General features: G+C 43.9%; 1 protein-coding gene across 5 annotated transcripts in view; it reads right to left on the reverse strand.

Moving 5' to 3' along the window:
• Positions 1-259: 259 nt before the first annotated feature.
• The window catches only part of XPNPEP1 (X-prolyl aminopeptidase 1), a 52595-nt gene continuing 32203 nt past the window's right edge, over positions 260-20651 (reverse strand). For all 5 annotated transcript variants that reach the window (XM_057375556.1, XM_057375553.1, XM_057375554.1 and 2 more), the window contains 17 exons: positions 19395-19495; positions 19031-19123; positions 17956-18099; positions 17510-17605; positions 15224-15305; positions 14047-14257; positions 11285-11374; positions 9965-10015; positions 8789-8847; positions 8024-8101; positions 7433-7504; positions 5772-5832; positions 4878-4947; positions 3569-3742; positions 2642-2718; positions 1859-1957; positions 260-807 (listed from right to left, as the gene is read on the reverse strand). In XM_057375556.1, the coding sequence (XP_057231539.1) occupies positions 679-807; positions 1859-1957; positions 2642-2718; positions 3569-3742; positions 4878-4947; positions 5772-5832; positions 7433-7504; positions 8024-8101; positions 8789-8847; positions 9965-10015; positions 11285-11374; positions 14047-14257; positions 15224-15305; positions 17510-17605; positions 17956-18099; positions 19031-19123; positions 19395-19495 (1687 nt within the window). In that variant the 3' untranslated portion in view covers positions 260-678. The remainder of the gene's footprint in view (positions 808-1858; positions 1958-2641; positions 2719-3568; positions 3743-4877; positions 4948-5771; positions 5833-7432; positions 7505-8023; positions 8102-8788; positions 8848-9964; positions 10016-11284; positions 11375-14046; positions 14258-15223; positions 15306-17509; positions 17606-17955; positions 18100-19030; positions 19124-19394; positions 19496-20651) is intronic.

The following is a 20651-nucleotide window of genomic DNA, read 5'->3' on the forward strand; positions in this document are numbered from 1 at the left end:
GGGCTGGGCGCTCTGCACACACAAACCTCTGCCAAGTGTCTCTACATCCTTCCAGGACCTGYCACAAAGCAGAACTGACTGCTCCTGCCAAGCCTTTCTGTAACCGCCCAGCGCCTGGCACCAGGCAGTCCTATACACATTTCTTCCCTGTCTGAGCTGGATGCACACATAAGGAGGGAAAGATGAGGTTCTTGCCCTTCTTCAAGCTGCCAAAGCTGACACCTCACTGACTGCAAGAGAAGACAAATGGAGCAAACAGTGGGTTGGAATCTTTTATTCAGTAATCAGTCCTGCTGTGTGGGTAACATCTTAGCAACTGGAACCCAAGTATGCAAAAATACTGAGTTTTCACAGTGAAAAACCAGACAGTATAAAATATTCCAGTATTGCCTCTTAGAACCATTATTGAAATAAGACCCCTGTTTCGAAGGCAACGTGCTTATTGTTTGTTTTCTATGCTCAACCCCTCCCCCCCAAACACTTGTTCAGACAGTAACCCTCCTCAGCCCCACATTACCCGCACACATTGTGGGGCAAGAAACACTACATTAAATCCCTTCCTGATTTCCAAATGCTTATTGAAGAACGTTCTCCCCATGGTGCCAAGGTCCAGGAAGACGCAGATGATGGGAGCACGGAGYTGTCCCGATGTTCTACACACCACAGACAATGGTGGTGCTACTGAACTCTGGCCAGRGGCTCCGTCTCCCGCAGGAGCCACCGAAGAGCTTCGTGCCGGCCTTGCCTCTCCAGCTCTGCTCCAATGACTTCCCTGCACTTCTGATGGTACTCGTTCACCCAGTTACACTGCAGAAAGGGAGGGGTAGGACATTCAGCATAAACACAGGAGAGAGTTCATGACCTTACAAGTTAAGTACAGCCAAAAACATTTGTAGGCCCTTGTGCTCTTTGGGTCTGAGCTGTTAGGCTGGGCTCGAATCCTGTCCTGAAGAGACAGATAGATCTCTGTAATACAGAAGTGACTTGTAAATTTGATGAGGGTAGGAACTGAAACAATTCATCSTGAGTTTTCAGAGGAGCCAAGGGTCAATTCAGCTGACAAGTAGAGTCTCTGCAAATCACTGCCTCCAGCAAGTCTCAGTAGCTACCTTGGCAGACTTTAATAAATAGCTTTGGAAAATTGTAACTGGACAATGCACTCCTGAGGCACAAGCTGCCCTACTGATCTGAACAGGTAACCCTAGGGCAGATCCTGGTACTCTTAACAACCCTCTTCAGCAAACGGAAATGCAAAACAGGATTATCATTCCAAAAGGGAGGATGCACTGAGGTAAAATAAGGARTATGGTAGAAAAACAGGATGAAATATGTAATGGAGAAGATAGTGGGAGACTTCAAAAGAAAGCTTTAAGAGTGTGAAGCTATTCAGGAAATAAATGCTGCTGAGCAGGTATCAGAGAAGTCTGCTCAGAGTTCCTATGTTACTGAGCAATGGGGTGTGCCTGAATGGGACTGTCACAATCAGAGACAGACAAGATGGGACAGTCATCACTACAGTCCTTGGGGAGGCAGCATGATACAGACATTTGCCAAAAGCAAATTAAGGCAAGAGTAGAAGAGATAATAGCTGCAAGTATTATGTTAAGGGAACTACCAAAACAACATAATTGGTGGGATCCTCACTGCCTTCATCATATAACTTAGACAGGAAGAACCTCTGAAAAGCTTGTTTAGTTCATCCCCTCACTTCAAAGTAGATCAAGTTTAAAAATAAGTCAGAGTGCTCAGGATTGCTCTCTGGATCTATGAAATGGTACAGAGGCCAGTGGTTCCTGCAAACAGAACAGAACAAGCTGGCTCTAGTGCAAAGAAGGCAATGCAAACCTGGTTTACTTACCTCCTTTTCTGTCAGCAAATTAACGTCAATCATTTTCGTCTGGATTGGAACCAGGGTTAAGGGTTCAAAAGTCAGGCTCCCTCTGTTTTTGAAATTGTACTGCAGCAGAAAGACAGAGGGATTGTATAATTTTAGCAACAGCTCCACCTGGATCACACTTACTCCTTGGTTATGGCATCATTACAGAACAACCCAGGTAACATTCAGATGAGAGGGTAGCAACTCACACTAACATTTTTCTTACAGCTCAAGCAAAGAATCTCAATATAAACCTTAGTTACTTCTTTCAATGGTCCCTTTCTAAAGGTCAAAATTGTACAGGACTTCAGCTTGAAGACTCTATGATCATTTTTAGTCTGTCATTTCTAAAAGCACAACCCAGCCAGACYGGCAACTATAGTGTCAAAAGCTCTCTGTAGTTTTGTTTCCACCGTCACTGAGGACTCTCTACCAGAGAGGAATATCCCAAATTGAGATCAAATCACTTCTACAGCAATGACTCCAAGGGGCTGAATAARATTGCTTCTACAGACAGAAAATAATTTAAAACAACTCTCATACACACATTTCAACCTATGGAAACTGCAGAAGCAAAACTTGTCTTCTGTGCCCCCATTAACAAGGGATACCCAGAACCAATGTTCAACAGTGTGGGGTTTTGGAGATCAGGAACCCTGAGCAAGATTCAACCACATGCAGCATGGTCCCACCTCAGGTTCCAGTACTTTAAATTTTATAACCAGCAAGTCATGGAGAAAGGTGCATCCTGAGCTGGTGTCTCACCTTGGTTTCGGCAGGAATCACGAGGACAACATTTTCTATTCGGATCCCAAAGGACCCATCTTCATAATAGCCAGGCTCTGCAGAAACAGACAGTAATTAACCAAGCCACATTGCTGTTCTCTGCAAGTACTTATTCCCTACGGCCAAACTTCCCCTCTATGGCTTTRGTCCACTGAAGTCACTAAGCAATCTTGACATCAAGCAACCACAGAAGCAAACAAATTTCTGACTCCACTAAATCTGCACAGAAGCCCCGAGCAAGGTGACAGCAGTTCTCAAAGAGAGAAGAAAAAAGACAGACAGSCCTCAAGCTTCAGAATCTCCTTCAAAGTCAAGAGAGCACAGAATACATGTGTTCAAATACCAGAATATGTGAAAATATTAATGTCTTCACGAAAGGCAGGTGGGTAACCCCTTCCTCAAAACAAGCTTTTAGAGACTGCTCCCCTGACTCCCTGACAGGACTTTGCAGCCCTGAGGRAATGTTAGTCTCTCAGCAAAGCCCAGCAGGCTGTTAATTTACTACTGGAAGAGTAAGGCATGCAAAGATTTAACAGCTGCCTCAAATAGCCCATAGCAAAGACAGGATTAGCTCCTGAAAGCTTGGTGTCCACCTTGTACTGCAGCCAGTCCCTTCACAGCACGGCAGAGCCAGCTGGTCAGCACAGCTCTTCTGAGGCCAGTGCTGCAGAGAGCAGGAAGCAGACCTGCAGCACCCCACTGTAAAAGTGCTTCATGGAAGGTCAAACAGCTAAAGTGAGGGTCTTTACCCAGAGAGCCTAAATGACAASTAAAACAAGCAAAACAGACAGGACCAGAGATTTTGATCCAGCCTTTCCCTTACATCATTGCCACATTTATTCCCTCTGCCTTTTAAAGAGCTTGGGCCCTCCCCAGTGAAAAGAGAGAATCATCAGTGCCAAATACCATCAGAGACAATCATGCCAGCCTCCAAGGGCTCGTCTGCAAAGGTTTTGTAGCTAATGCCACAAGGACCCTCRTGTACATTTAGGAAAGAGCCAACTCCATGTCCGGTGCCGTGCAGGTAATCCAAGCCACAGTCCCACAAGGCAGAGCGGGCAAAGGAATCTAGAAGATGACCTGTAGACAGACACAGAGAGAGGATTTAATCAARTCAGGCTCCCTCAGAGACACTGACAATCATACTGAAGGTGCAAGTGTGGAAAACATGCAAAACCAKCCCCCTCCAAAAAAAACCTACCACCACCCCCTTAAAAAGCCCCACCACCAACAAACAAAGAAAGCAAGTTGTTGGGTSGTTAGAAGTTACAGGGCAGACTTGGCAATTCTGACATTCAAGAGCTTTCTCAGCTAAAGAGCCCCTCTCTCCCCCATTACATAGGTCTTCAGAAGATGATCCRTAACAGAAACATTGCACTGCTCCTTGCTCCACTGGCATTTTCAGGAAAGAATCTRATGGTTAAAGGTCCCCTAGAGAATTCAGTACCTTTCTTAAAAGGAGCTGCACTAATTAAACTGAACATCAGAGACCTGGCAATTATATTTGGTGGACTAATCAGCCAGGCTTATCACCTGGCACTCATTTCATACAGTTTCAACCAGAGGGCAAAGAATGTGTGATGCCTGTATGTGAACACCATGTATCCAAGTTCAGACACCCTTCAATTTCAATTTGGGTTTCTCACAGCAACGTACAGCTGCTTTTAACTTGCCCATACAAAAATGCAAACTGAAGAAATCACTATAAAGAATAAAGTGTGGCCAGGGAGGAAGGAACTCTGCAACAAATTCACCAGAGGTGGATGTATGTCAGCTTCTCCKGTACAAAATCAAAGCAGCTCCTTTGTGTCTCATTTTCCCACGYATTTTCCCACTGATACAAGAGATTTCAAAGCAACAGGAAGAGAATTAGCCAGTCCTCATGAGGCTGGAAAGTGACCTTTCACTTTGATAGGGCCATTAGTAAAGAATAAAGACAACCTCCAARCACAGAAAGGTCACAGATGTGTTAGAGTGCCACTGACTGATGAAAGTCACTATCACCCTAGAACCAGAGCACTTCTAACACCCTTCAGACTCCCCCAAYGCAGAATTTTCAGCACTGGTTGATGCTGAGAGAGAAAGCATCAGTAATCCAGAATCCAAACTGCTGTGATGGAAACAGACAGTTACATCAACATCTCCCTAACACATCCAGACCCGTCGACCAAAACGTTGTTCTCAGATTGCAAAACACTCCAACTCACCAACCCACCTTTGGTTCCATTTGGGAAGACGGCTGCACTCACAGCTATATGWCCCTTCAGAACATATGTGAAGCATTCCTGTCAAAGAAGTGTGTGCCATAAGTAAGGAAAGGCAAAGCTTTGTATGCCCCAGGAAGGGAAAGAAAGGCTGCAATTTGTAGCAAATTGTGAAGGATAAGGAGAGACTTGCTCGAGCTCTCCTGTGGATGGTAATGCAAAAGCAAACCATGAGCAGGGGGAGTTTAAATCACTCTGAAGRGCCTTCTCCAGTTATTATGGAGAGAACATCACAAATTCAGATTGCAGGTTTAGCAGCAGCATTCACCTGACCTACATGACTCATTTTCTTTGTGGCTCTACTTTTACTTCCTGGGCATACCCTACAGCATGTTTTTGTCACTAATTGAACTATAATAATGAAACTAGCTTTAATTTTAAAAGAAATTTAAAATAAACAAAATTATATTGCTGAATTTCCAACACAAACATTTTCAGGTAAGTCTGAGACTGGTTTTTTCATATTGTACACCAGGCACAATGTGACTGGAACCTTGCATCAGACACTGAGCTTCACATTAAATCACAACCCCCTGGCTCCCATACTGGACAAGCCAGTAACATTTATCTTCAGTTTGCTGGTTTTCTTATTTCTTAGAGGAAAGACATCATTTTGCAGATGAAAGCCGTGCATTTTAAGATACAAAGGTGGGATTTCTCTGAAACAGTTTATATTTTGGAAGTCTGACAGACTCYTTTTCAGTCCTTATCCAAATTCTGCCTCACACTGGTAAATAAATAGTAACTCAATAGAGAACTTGGACCACAGAGCAATGAGCACATTATTAATTTAAGTATTGCTAATAATAAGAATCAGATCACAAACCACTGTGATCTCAACTTACCTTTTCATAGGCTGATGGTGTGCCAAAATGCATTGTCCTGGTCACATCTGTTGTACCATCTCTTCAGAGGCAAACAAAGATGCAGGAACCAAAGGGATGGGGAAAAAAGAAAGATTGAAGTGAGAAGGCACAGAACACCCAATCACACTGCAGCAAACCAACCAAGCTCATAAATAGATAAAGTCATCTGCTCTGTGCTACACAAGACTGATGATGTAACYGTTCCTAATCTGAAAAATTCCTGAACACAATGCCCCAGATGTARCAATAATGATTTACAATTCAAACTGTTATCTTTCAACCAATAAGCATCCTAAAGCTCTTCACAAATTAGAATCAAAACTGCTCTTAAAATGACAGTAATTTGASGTTTAGCAACTGCTACCTGTCCATTGAGAACAGGCCCAATTTAGCCTATTTGTAAGGAAGGCAGTTCATTAACAGCTAAAAAACACATACTTRTGCACAAATCAGCTCAGAAAAGGGAAGTGTAAGGGGGTACAGTATCCCTTTCATCCTCAGCTTCTCTTGTACTAATATTTCTACAAATTATCCTACATTTGGATAGGAGTTAATCCAATATGTCAGAAATGGGTCTAAGTTCCTTCTACAAATAGCATTTTGAGCCYGCTGTCAAAAACACAATGCCTCTTGAAATAACGAGTTCCCTTTGAAACACTCACTCCTGTCCCTGTGCTCTTCCCCAGCACACACAGGCCGTGGTCACAAAGAACTCATGGTTTAACTTCTCAGCAGGGACAACCAAAGCATCCCTGTCACAATGCTGTGGTAAGTTCCATTGATGTCCAGCTTACATTGTATTCAAAGGGCTGCTTTTCATAGTGGCACTAAGGAAATCGTTAATTAGGCCATCAGAGGGGAGGAAAAAAGATCTCCTTGTAAAAATCTTATCAAAGGATGTCTGTATGGTTCTTTTTCAAAGCTCTTCCTGACTSACATAACAAAAAGACATAGCTCTAAAGACAAAGCTCATCTCAAAGGAGCAGCCAGGCTTGTCCTGCATCTTCCTGAACATGCCACTTCTCATCTATTTACACTGGTTAAAAACATCACTTCTTCCATTTTTCATGGAGTCAAGAGTTCCACAGTAAAGGAACTGAGGCCATTGAATGGCACTGTCAAAACAGCATTGAGTGAGTTTTCAGACATGATACGCCTTTCCAAAAACATACACGAGACCCAAGAAGCCACTGGGAGGACTCTGAGTCTCCCTGGAAAGGCAGAGAGCAGCACAGGGCAATGCTGTTCTGCTTCTTTGCCCCACCTTGTTCTGACCTCAACACCAGTCAAATCTGCCCACAGGGCAGATCTTGGCAGGGTGGGTGCCCCACGCAGCAGTTCAGGCTGCTGAGTTGGCAGCCCAAGGCTAAGTCAGGGCAGGCAACTCTAACACCAATGTGCCACGTGTGCAGAGCTGCAACAGACAGAAACTTGCACCACCAGCTAAAACACAGCTCCCCTCACAATGGGGATGGGACTCAGATGGAACTGTACTTTGGTATCTCCTACTCCAGCAAGGCCAGCCAGCAGCCCTGTTCTGTCTACTCACAACTCCACCTTGCCAAGGCAACTGTGAGCTGACCCTGCAAGGGTCACGAGAAGCAGAAAACACAGCAGTTCAGCACCCTTCATCCACTCACTTGTACTGTGCTCCTGAGTCCAGGAGGTAGATCTCGTTCACAGACAGCGTTCTGTTGGTCTCAGGAACTGGCCTGTTCAGTTAAACACAAAGGTTTTTGWTCCACAGTTTTAAGGTCTCCAGCCCACGTCTGCAGTCCAGAAACCATATTAAGTGCAAGCTTGGATGTGTCRGCTCTGATTTCTTGTGGCAGTGATGGAAATCCCACACATGCTGAGCCAGGGATCATACTGAGGAGAGGATTTGTATACAGCAAATAGCACTACAGTACAGAGCTTTGCAGCTTCCAGCAAAACCCTCAACATCTGTTTCTGGATATATTTCAGAACAGTTGCAGAACAGAGCACTTCATAATCATCCTTCCCAGACTTTTAGCCCCGAAATAGCCCTTTTCTATGACTCTGAGCAGATCAGCGTCACAATACATGCATGCTGCCAGCAGGGAAAGATCTTTATTTAGTAAGTGTGGAGTAAAGAGGGATAGCGAGCAACATCTCCCTGGAGTACTCTGTTGTTACTCCATGAAGAAGAGAGACAGCTCATTCCAAGTATGTTTGCTGAAGGATGAAAGGAGAAGCTGTGTTTYTCTTACTTGTAGTGAATGATGGCTCCATTTGGACCTGTGCTTGATATGGTAGCAAAACTCAATTCAACAAAGTCTTTCTGCTGACTGAAAGAAAAGATTGTGATCACTACAGCACAAGTGAGAGGAGCACATCAGGCACCTAGGGCACCTGGAGTGCCCCATATTCAATTTCACATCATCTCAGCYTTCCCCTTGGCCTTGAAAGCCATCTGGACAAGCAAATTTGGGTAGAAGAAATGTACGATTTTAAGCCCTCTTCTCCCAGCCATGGGGAAACCTATTTTCCAGATCTACTCTTTCCTCAGAAGAAGAAAATTCACCACCCAAACCACCTAAGGAAGAGATGTGCTAAACAACTTCTACTTTGTTACTTTTCTACTCAAAGGCATTTTAGAGATACTGCTGATGTGCACATGGGGGTAACCCTCAAAACAAATGGTGCTCCTTCTCCTTCAGAAGAGGAGGATATCTAACTCCTACATCAATTCCTCKGTGGTAAGAAAGCAACTGTCTTGTATTTAAGTGTCATAACCTACAGCACTCCTCATTGCTATCTCAAAAGGAAAGTGGACAGGATCCAGTGGGCCGGGACTTGTATCTCCCAAGAGACCCAGTTCTTCCCAACTCTTTCAAGTTTTCAAAGAAATCCATTAGTAAAGGTTTGTCCTCAGATAAAATATACCTGCAAGTGAGATGCACTTCTAAAGAATAAAATAAAACCAAAGGATAAAAACGCCACCCAGAAAACCTCAGAATGGATTTACTTTTTACCTGCGGAACTCCTCTGCTTTGTCTGCAGCGATTATTTCTGTTACTGTCCCCTTTGGAACCTGGTGGACRGAGACATGGCTTGGATTAGTACAGCAACAAGCAAAGAAAATCACRTATGCTTAAGCACTGGGCCTTGTTTGTGCATTATGAAACCCAGTGTAGAAGTGGCCTCTTTCCAGGTTTTCTGTCCTCATTCCTCAGCAATGACAAACACAAACCCAGCAATATTGTCAAGGCATTTGAGAAGCAGGAAGTGGAGACAGAGCAGGATTGCTGAACTCTGACTAGGGAGCGGTTAGAGCAGTACCAACTTCACTGAGYTGTACAGAGGTAACATCTCACAAGGCAACATCTCTTCACAGGTTACACTAAGCTTAAACAGCTCTCTTCAGCTGCCCATGTATTAGAAATTTTATGCTTTTAAATCAAGAATGGAAATAGTTGCAGAAAAAAAAAGTGTGTTAAATATTACTTTAGGCATTTGATAAAACTCAAACCTGTGACACAACTTCCCCTGGACTGGAAAACAGGCGAAGCAGGGCAAGAGCTAGGCTTCATAACCCCTGAGGCTGACTTCATGAGGTACTCAGACATGTAAAAAGGCACCTTCTGGAAGTCATCAAGCCTTCTCCATAAATAAAGTCAATAGACTCAGACATGCACTAGCACAGCTTAGTAAATTGCTGTGTAACACTTGGCACTCTGCACCTCCACTGTGTACTTCTAACCCAGTGAATACACAAGTAATTTGTTTTTATCCCTTTTTCACRGCATCTCCCATTCATAAATGCCAAATTTGTTCATACTGCCAGACAACACTGATTATCATGAGAATAATTTCAAAGCATTGTATGAAGCTGAATATTATTTCATGATTTAAACTACCAAACCAACACAAGAAAGAATTAACACTACATTAAGCCTGTTAAGGTAATTTCTCACTTGTTATAGCTTTGGTCTGTGTAAAATGAATGGGAGGATGTTTTCAAAAAAATCCATTCAGCCTTGGATGAAAGCATGATTGAAATCCACTCAAAAAAACCTCCAAACCACCAGATAAACCCCCAACTGTTTCCAACTTTTAGCAAAGGCACTATAAAGACTAGCAAGAATTTTMTGTCAATGAAGAATTTTACACAGCAATATAATCTCCAAATTAAAAAAAATATACAATACCTCCTTTTCCAGCCAGTTAAAGAGCTCACACAGGGCAACAGCATCTTTAATCTATGGTAAAATAGRCACAAGAAAAGGAAATTGAGAAGAAAGAATTATCAAGCCTCAGTATAAAGTTTTGATGCAGAAAAAACTGAACTGTGAGTTTCAGAAACACAAATTGAGGTGACCAAGTGGTATTTTCATCCTGTAATTAATATAAGCACTGGAAACGTATCTGGAGCATTAAATGAACATTTATAAAGGTTTACTGCTRGGATATATCTTACTGTGTAAAGTATTGGCTTTACCCCACAAATTACTTTCAAGACTATTTTATTTTGACACCTAAGATCTTGCATTTCAGATTGCAGAAGGCAACCACAAGACACATCTGGTGATGTGACAGGGGAACAYGTCCTTTGGGCACATGGCCACCACACAGTCTCTGTCACACAGCTTCTGGCTCTCTTGCCTTATGACTCCTGTTTTTGTTTCCTTTTTTTCTACATGCTTGCAGCAGGAGATGGGTACAAGAGGAAGGCACAGTTTTGTCCTCAGGTGGCAGGTGACAAAGTGCCTCTTCTCAGTACAACTACTTTTATTTCCCCTTAACTAATAGGGAAAGAAAAGCATTGAAATAGAAAMTACTGGTTCCCAAGAAGCTGTACAAAATATGGGACAAGCCCAAAACTGCCAGCCCTGCTTCAAYTGGCACATTTCTCTTGTTGTGAAAACTGCTGCTTGAAAACTAACAGGAAATAAACAAGGGGAAAGTTCAGCCCCACCATGAACCTGTTTCACAGGCAGCTGCTTTGCTTGAAAATATGAAGCTTCCTGGGAAATCAACCTCATTTCCAGTGTCATGATGACAAGACTAAAAGAGTGCTTTGAGGACACTGGCTGCTTCTGAACATCTTGGCCTGCGTTTTGCACCATGTGTTGAAGAATTTCTCTGTGTTCTTTAGGCTGTGTTTATTCAAGTGATAACAATTTGAAGACTCCACTGACAAAGACAACAGAACTAGCAAAGGGGAAAGAACATCCCTTTAAGGGCCCACACTCCAAACAACACTTCTCAAGTCTGCATGGCCTTCCCACAGAGCAAGGCTGTTTCCTCACAGTATTGCAAATGTTGTTCTTCAGGGGAATGCAAAAYAAGCAAAAAACCTGGTTCAACAGCAGTAGATGTCTGACAGAAAACCTTTTTTRTCCTGCCATCCAAACTCTTATTTGCTTTTTATCCAAAACATTGAAAGGGAAAGGAAAATGTTGTTTCTTCACCTAAAGGTAATGCAGACCTGTTGCCATGTGCAAGGAGACACTCAAGGCTTCACTTACATGTGCTCTTCTCATGCCTTCTGTTTCCGCTGCATTCTTCACAGCTTTTGCAATGCAGATGGGGGTATATGGGGTGAGGTATCGGTAAGCCTGCAGCAGAAGGACAGGGATTACTTGTGGATTAGTCAGACTACATAATCCTACAGATTTAATAACCCAGCCTGGCCACAATTTGTACTTTGGCAGCCTCTCTCAACCTTCATCACTGTGAGTTGCCAGTTGCCAGCAGTCAGCTAAGTGCACTGGGCAACAGAGAGGAGAAAGAGTCCCTGACTGAAGGAAGAACAGCAACAGGAAAATCCAAAGAACTAAACAACAGCTTGTCATGAAGCAGGGTGAAGACCTGGATATCCTAAATACCATACATCTGTATCAGTGTTTGGGACATAAGTTTCCTGTTGTTAATGTACACTGGAGGCCCAGAGATCAAGGGAAACACTAATCCTAGTCACTACAGCGGAACTTAGGCTGTAGAAACAGACCTAAAAGCCATCTTGACTTGTTACCTGACAGTCACCCTCAAGCAGCACGGAGCAAAGGGCTCCCAGCCCAGGTACCAAGCACTGAGCATCACCACCATTAATGATCAGCAGCTCTGACAAACACATCGAGGCCCCAAGAAACATGAAAGGCCTTTGCAAAGSTCAGCTTTACATGCTGCCAATTCTGAAAGGAGCTTACATCAGTGGTTTGAGACAAAGCTTTCCTGTGCCTGGATGGGGTGACCCTGCATTAAGAACYAGTAACTGATCCCTTACCACTGCACACTTCCTCAAACACCAGCTGTCCTTAGATTAGCAGCAATTCTTGGCTGGCTCTGAGCACATCTTCAGCAATTCACCAGCTGAGRTGACTTGCCCAAGTCTCATCACACTTGGCATCAGAAGGAAGAAGAACCAAGTCCTTTGCCCCACAGATCTCCGCTCTACTCATTACGTATCAGGAGATGGGATGATCACCTACACAAGCACAGCCCRTACAACATGCTGTTTCCTATTTTAAATCCATCAACACACAAAATAAGTATTATTCAAATTTAAGGAAGGGTCTGGTAGACCCTCTGCAAACACTAATTTCACACAAATCCTACAGGCTTACTATTTCCAAATTCTTAAAAACAGAAAAACATTTACACTACATTATGCAGAACCTAAATTACAGAAGAAGTCACAAGAAAGTCAGAAAAGTCTGTTTATCAGACAGATTCTTAGGTTGGCTTGCCTTTCATAGATACTGGTAAGTACTACTAATCTTCTGTGAAAAGTATATTTACATATATATGTAACAAATCTAAACAGTGTTTGCTGTAAACAAATCTATAAAGAGTTTGCAGATCTGTGTTTAATAATGAATGGATTTTTGCCAGGGTCAATATTTGGCTCTGATGGAGACAGACAGTAGATGGACTTTTGCTCAGCTGGTGTGAAGTGGTGCAGAGCCAGAGTGGAACCAGAAAAACTCTGGCTCTTTCAGTGACTCYCTAAGTGGCTTTTAATCAAGATATTTCAGTCCTCCTTGCCTGCATTTTATTGCACAGAGCTCCTCAAGGCAGGGATCTGCCCAGTGCATACAGAGGGCATGCAGCAGTGCAATGACTCACCATCAGCCAAAACTTCCAGTGCTCACGGGGTAAATAATGTCACTCTAACTCATTATATTCCTTTATCTAGGTCAGACCTTCTGTACTTCTCCATAGGACACACTACACAAATCACTACAGCAACTTTACCAACCTGGGGACAGACCATTGACTACAACTACAGCAAGGGGCTTTCTACTTTGAAGTCGAACATTTATCCTGCATGCCCTATAGACACTATGCTCTCAGTATTTTGTATGAGGAGGCCTAGAAATGTATTGGTGGTATCTGAAGATTTAACCCTGGACAGGGACAAAAAATGTATACTTACTCACARTATCTGTTAGTTACTAGACATCACTGTAAACTGGATGATATTTTAGAGAATGTGACCTCTAGCAAATAAGAGATGTACACAAGGATGCATGGAAACCAGCTTATTTGTCCATAGTTGCTATGTCCTTCCCCAGGTATCTTCTTTAATGGCTAATGGAATATTAAGTGGACTGTGGGAGTCCCAGACAGCCAAGTTCAAAACAGTAGCAAGATACAGCATGTATTGATATGCAGAAATTATTCTGATGCTACCACTGTCCCTCAGCAGAGGCACTCTGCATGGACAACCAGTGCCTGCAGGTTATCTGTGCCCTCACAAGGCACCTTGCTACAACTCTGTCATACTGTCCCTCCTGCCTGCAGTACGAGACATCACATATTGCCTGTTATCCTCAAGCCACTGAAATAAGAGCAACCACCTTCAGACACTCAGACCAAGCCAAATGCACCCTCCCAGAAGTCCTGCTCAACTTTCCTGCTTCAATTTCTGCAAGTTTCCAGCTCTTGCTGCTCGTCCACATGAGGCTGATGCTCTGCCTGTGGGCAGAATGACCTGAGTTTACCCTGCTGCCTCTTCCCTCCCCTCTCTCACTGTACTTGTTTTATCTTAAGCTGACAACTCTTTGGATAAATCAGCTTAGCAAGTTGGAAGGGCAGCTCCAGCAGGAGCAACCCCAGGATTAACAACCCCTTGATACCTCAGCATAGCTGGATCCCTTCTGCACAAGCTCCAGCCTGCATGGGGCTTTGCAGAGGGGAAACTGAGGCCAGCTGCCCTCATTAACACCCTTCCTAACCACAAGGAGCAGAGAAGAGAAAAGTATTTTCCCTTGCAAGGGCCACTGACCTTGGGAATGGCCTCAGTCAGAGCRTAGCTGGCTTTGTCACTGAGCCACACTTTCTCCTTGGGTGACAGGCCTGCACCAACAGCCTGCAGCTCCGACAGGATGGAGCCATAGGGCATCACCTGGATTTTAAACTCAGGCTCCAGGGTGGAGTCAAGCTGTAAGTGCTCCCTCACAGCTGGGTCCATCATACGGTCACCATCAATGAAGAGCCTGAGAAACAAATTGCAGACAACAAACAGGTGAGACCACATCTGATGGTGGTTGCAGTAAAGGAGGGAAGGAAGAACCATTCTGGCAACATTTCAGGGAGAAAGGGGATTGTGAATCATGCACTCTACTTTGTCCTATGYCACTTTAACCACTGGCTTTCACACATCTTAAATCCCAACTTGAAATTAAGACGTGCCACCCCACTGAGAGGAAAGAGATGATAGCATTTCTATTTGYATGACACATTCAAAATGGCTACATCCCATCACTGCTTAAAACAGGAAAATAACAGAGGCAAATAACAGCCACTGTCTTAATTTTTAAGGGCAACACCTGGAAACAGAAAAGCTACTGTTGTTCTAAGTATCACACTGCTCTTGCTTTCACTGAGTTAAAAAGCTCAGCTCAGACTTCACACAAAACCTGTACTCACTCACCCAGCCAGCTTTTACCTTAGTTAGATCTACACAGCAGCTCACAGTTGCCTCTAAAAGACTTGARCTTGCTGAGACTCAATATAGGGGCAATCACAGGAAAGAGGCCTTCTGTTATTATAAGCCAGCCCTGAAACTTTCCTGYRCAGTTCCTGCAGTTTYAAAGTGACTCAGCAATTCGACTTTTCCCTAGAGTTTTGTAATGTCCAGGTCAGCTTTAGCTCTTACCMACATTCCACCCAGAGCTCCAAAGGCTCTACACGTTATCTCAGGGTGACAGAGAGAGAGCTCAGCCATCATGGCCAAGGTCTCCCAGCAAGCCAGCCAAGGTGCTGAGGAGTGCAGCAGAGCTCTYGGCTGCCTCTCTAGCTCTGATCAGGGGAGGAGAGTAACTAATGTAGAAGACAAAAGTGCTAAAGAAAGGACACTAAATGACCCGAGTATAGGCCTTTTGAGAAGATAAATGCTTTGCTAGAACAGCTCTCCTACAGAAAAATGCATCTCGGGGAACAGAAGAAGGGAATACAAGCACCTGATTGTGTTCATTCCTATGACGGCGTATGCAAAAAACACAGGATTGTACTCAACATCAGAGCCTCGAAGATTGAAAAGCCCTGAAAAACAGAAATCACAGTCCTGGTTCATCTTCTGCAACATCAGAGAAAGCCAAGAATAATCTCATGAAAACACAGGCAAGCAATTAGATGTCACGGGTGCAGAACGTGGGTCCAGCACTCACTCAACTGTGCTCCTGCATTCCTGGCAATCCTAAGCTTTTGCCAGGAGATGGCACCAGAACCACAGCAGAAACACTCCCTGATGTTTAAATTGGTGTTTRACTTCTAAAGGAGGGCTGGCCTGGAAAAAAGCAGGTACAGGCAAGGAAGACAAGGACACATATACAAAAAGGAGTATCTGCCTTTTCGTGTCTGTGCAATGCAGTAAAGGCTCACTTCCTAACAGCCAGAAAACGTCAAAGTTATAAACTATGTTTCATTACARCCCCTTTGACATTTCAGGGAAGAGGAAGACACAATAGGCAAGACTAAAATACCCCAAAAAGGCCTCTCATTCGGGCCCCTTCAATATTTCAGATTCAGACTATACAGTTTAGCTATTTTTCACAAAGATTTYATCCCACACAACTCCAGACAAAGTCAAGAGGGGAAGTAGATGTTCAGCATCTCTGAAGTCCTGATTTTAGGGTCAAATAAAAACTCCAGGCTATCCAATTAGCTGAARTGAGTTACTCAAGCCAATAAGGCCAGCCAGCAGGACAGCTGGGAAAAGAACCAACATGTCCTAAATTACAACCCAGTACTGTATTCATCGAACTGTGCAAATTCTGCCATGAAAAGTAAAAATAGAGCTTAATTCTCCCCAGGGAAGGAATAGGTCACTTGAATGCAGGAAAGAGCCACAAAGACTTTTTACTGCGTGGGTACAAACTTCCTTGCTCAGCCAACTCACAATGCAGTAAGAAGGCAACAATCTCCTTTGTGGCTCTTTTTATGTCCCCAGAAACTTGTCTGGAGTTTAATACAGTGAATTGAACTAGATAAAATTAAAAGACAACTTCTCCCCTTCCCGCTTTAGGATAAGAAATCAACCAGGCACCTGAAAATTAGCTTCTCTCATGACCTTCTCTGGTTCATCTTAACACTCTTGATTCATAACCAAGCTTCACTGTGCAGGAGTCATTTAATCTGAAACCACCTCAGGGCACCAATTTATCATTAATTTAATTGGAGATGCGCTGAAAAGGTGAGACATACAATCTCTGCTCATGCAGGCCTCCCCAGGGAGGAGTCGTATTCACCACTCTCAGAAGTACTTCTTTCACAAGAAAARCTCTTTGCTCAGTGTCCCAGATCCAGGAGAGCCCACAGACCTCACCAAGCTARCTTCATCCTGTGCCAGGGACATTGTGCTGGCAGTGCTGGAGCTAGGAAAATACCACTTCCACTTCTACCTTTCCAGATCAGAATGGAGCACAGGCATGAACAGCATTCACACYCTGCCAGGGTTACATTCCCCCTATACCCACCAGTCTGTGCACTGGTGATTTCTGCAAAAAAGACACAGAACACTAGGAACAGCAGCCCTGACAAACCACTGCTGTTTCTGGCCATTCCCCCTCCACACTGGGCTGGGAGCCAGGGTGTGGAGACCCAGCCATMCTGGGGCCCCAAACACAGAGGACTCTAGTGAGACCCTGGGTTGAAATGATCTGGAAAAACAAGTTGAACCCTGACATACTTGTTTTAACCAAAGCATTGGCTGAACACTRGAGAGGCAGAGACTGACTTAAGAAGTTGTGACAATTAAGAAGATTACTGTGAATGTGGTGTACCCCACCCTTGCCYTATGTATACAAAGCCACATGTTGCACTGCTTTGTTTATAGCCCAGACTCCACAGCAGAAATGAGTCTCCATCTTTCCAATGGGTGAGGAAGCATCAGGATATTTTACAGCCAGAAAACCTCACAGGTCTTTTTTCTTTTCCATCACACTGCCTCAGGCTTTATATGTGACCTTCCTCTTCCTTTGCCTGGGCTGTTTTCAAAGGTGGTGATTTGCTGCATTTCCTGGGCCAAAAATGTACTCAGGAGCTGCACCAGTGTAATAAGGCACTGTGCAGAAATACAGGCTCACTGTTTGTGACCTGTTACCACCACTGCACTTGATAAGAAGTTAACTGATGTCTAATGAACATGCTGTCATATGTGCCTCTCACCCTGGCATGGTTCTTCCTTTCCAAGACAGAAGCAGATTTATTTTGTAGAAAGAACTGAAAAAGGAGATGCAAAGACTTACATGCTACTTCATCCAAGGCCGTAACCACAAACCACATGACTTTCCTCTCAGCCATTTTTGAACGGAGGGCTACAATTTTGTCTCTCCAGCTGACCCCTGCAAAACACAATAAGAACAGCTACAGTCTCTAACTTTGCTGGGGATGATGACATAAATATAGATCAACATATTGTGCTGGTGCTCCTTACTCCTTTCTAATAACTGACATGAACTATCTCAAATGAGCTGCCTTCTGGATGCCCATGGATTCATTTTGAAGTTACCTAACTTCTAGCAAATGGTTATTTAAAGTTTTGAGGACAGAGGGGTCATTAGCTAAGGTTTGATCACCTTCTTGGCCTATTCACAGAGACCACATTGTGCTGCAGTACAAAAAGTAAAACAAAAACAAAAGAGAGATAGAACAATAGAAACAACCCGTGTCTATCAGGAGTTAAGCTTCTCACCTGTGTAACTCAGGTCAAGCGTGATGAGAGGCTTGCAGGGGCGTTGAGGACAATCTGTCCAGATTGTATTGATCAGGTTTTCTTTGACAGGCACGAGGTCATGACCAGCACTTCTCAAGACTTTGGACATTCTCTTCCATTGGTCTGCCAAAGGGAAGAAAGTCAAGAGTTGTGGCCTTAAGGAACACACACACACGTTCAACAACAGCCCCATTCACAGAGGTCAAACTCAAGAACTGGAGTCTCCTCCTTTCCTTCCAGCCTCTCTTTTTTCCCATTCCCATAAAAAAGAAATCAAAATGTATTGCAGTTACAGTTTCACAAGCACACCATGACAGCCAGTGGCAGGTACAAAACCTCATAGTCCTGAAGCCTCATGACTGAAGTGAAGAACTGCTCTAGGTGGGAGACAGAAATCTGTAGAAGCAGCCTTGGAAGAAGCTGCATTAAGGGTGTCCTTTCCCCCAGTGCAGAACCATATTAGATCTAAGCTGGACAAGATGAAAGTTGCTTCCASACAACCACAAGACAGGTCCTTAGTCCATCTGAACAAGCATCTCCCATCTTCCCTTGCCTCCAATGACTTTTGCATGGGGCTTCATATTTTGAAGCATGAATAGATGGATACTCTTGATGTAAATGACACCTGTCCCTTCACTTCCACAGGGAAAGCTGCAGAGATCCCAAGACCACCAAGCAGGAGTAGCAGCATGAATTTTGCCTGGGTGTTCTTGCTCACATGCTGGCCAAGGCGTTCAGCACCTTTGTRCTGAAATGCCCACAACAAGCCAAAGCACTGACAGAAAGCGGTGATCAGGATTCTGCTTTTCAGGTACAGTCACTGCAAGCCTAGAAAGCAGTTCTCATCTCTTGTGTTTYGGAGTCAATGCACTGCTGTGGAACTCTTGTGATATATGGCTAAACCAAAATCCAACCTCTTTTGCATAACAGTTTAACCACCACWGCATCTGAAATATGGTTAGCTGCACACCATCACACAACAGCTCAGGCAGAGAAGCAAGGAAGCAAAATCTAGTTGCCCAACCCAGAGTTATAAACATAAAACAAGACCAACCAGCTGGAATAATGAAAGGGTCCACTCCCACCTTCGAGCCTTCTGGRAGGACACTCACTAGCCAATCCTCCTGAGTGGGTGTATCTTTCAGACCTTCAAGGATTAAGAAAAGAGTTCAAAGAAGCAGTCACATTTAAACGTTCCCACACTATGCATGAAGTCCAAGCTAATGCATCAGATACATCTACTAATGAATGTCTACACCCACAGGCAAGAGTTGYCACAGGATACTAAAGCAAAAGCAGTGTATTGAAGATGCCCCTAAGTCCCTGCATGATGGGATATCCCTACAGCTCAAGCTGCATTTGTGTGAGGTGACTGCTCTCTGTTGATCAGTGGAGCAGTATCCCAGGCTCCTGCATACCCATTTTCATGAGTGTCCAGTTGTTATCCATTTGATGTGCAGCTTGCAGGAAGTAGCGTCCATCAGTCCACATGGCCGCATGCTGCTCAGTGACTATGGCAGTACCTAGGCAGGGAGGCAGAAAGGAGGGTGATTCAGGGTGGGCTGCCACCATGAAGAGACAGACAGCAGGGACAGTGTTCAAAATGCACTCTATTTCCCTAAAAGACACCTCTGATCACTGTTCAGAAGTTACTCTTGTTTCAGTGGAGATATTCACTGTTCCCCCTGCACTGTGACCTTACAAATCCTACTGGAGACACCAATGCACCTTAATGAATTGACTCAGATGAACTCAACGTAAGCAAATCTACACCAGCCAGTGAATTGGGTAAATGGAGCTTTCCAAACCTTCTGTAACAGAGACTGTGGTCTCCACTTGGCTGTTGTCACAGTAACACATAYTGTACATCCCTGAACTCCATCCCATCCTCTTTTGGGAAGGAAGCCTGGGCTCTGGCCACCAGCAAGAAACAGATGATACCAGGCCTGCAGACATGGGTATCACTCCCAGCTGTTAGCTGCACCCCTTTCCCAAATGTTACAGCTCCAGCAGAGATGGCTGAACAGGAGACATGAACATTAACTGCTGGTTTCACTGTCTGTCCCATTTCACTGACACCAGATGGAGGAATGCAAGCTGAGGGGCAGTGACATCCCAGCAAGGCATTCGAGCTGCCTTACCCTTGACAATACAATACAAAACAAACCATGGCACAAACTGAAACTGAATCCAAGTCATTAGAGTCTGCATCTTGACCATACTCTCATACAAAACTGAAGCCCAGATTAGCAGAGCAGAGTTTCCAAACATGAACTCATTGTTTTCTACCAAATTCCCCCAACACAAACCCCATTTTAAGTGGCTTCAGCTTGAAAAGGTGAAGCAAGAAAYAGGTGAGCTCCTGTGTGAAACCTCACTGACTTGCTGAGCATTAGGCTGGGAAAAGACCTTCCAAGTACATAACAAGGGCACAAATTAGAGAGGAAGGTTATGAAGAGGTCATGCAGARGGTGCAAAATTAATACAGGATTCATGTTAGCCATTAACAGCAGCCCACAGCCCTGGATTTATCACCTTCCAAATGAGGTCCCTGAGCTCATRGGAACTGATGAATAGACCCTCCAAACACATAAGTACCAATATTTATTAAACTGATATACAGTTAGAGGGAAAAAAAACTTCACTAGACTAAATTGACTTTCCAACAACCACAG

This window comes from Malurus melanocephalus, unplaced genomic scaffold (assembly GCF_030028575.1).
Source record: "Malurus melanocephalus ecotype Western Australia unplaced genomic scaffold, MMel_1.1 scaffold_252, whole genome shotgun sequence".
NCBI classification, from domain to species: domain Eukaryota; kingdom Metazoa; phylum Chordata; class Aves; order Passeriformes; family Maluridae; genus Malurus; species Malurus melanocephalus.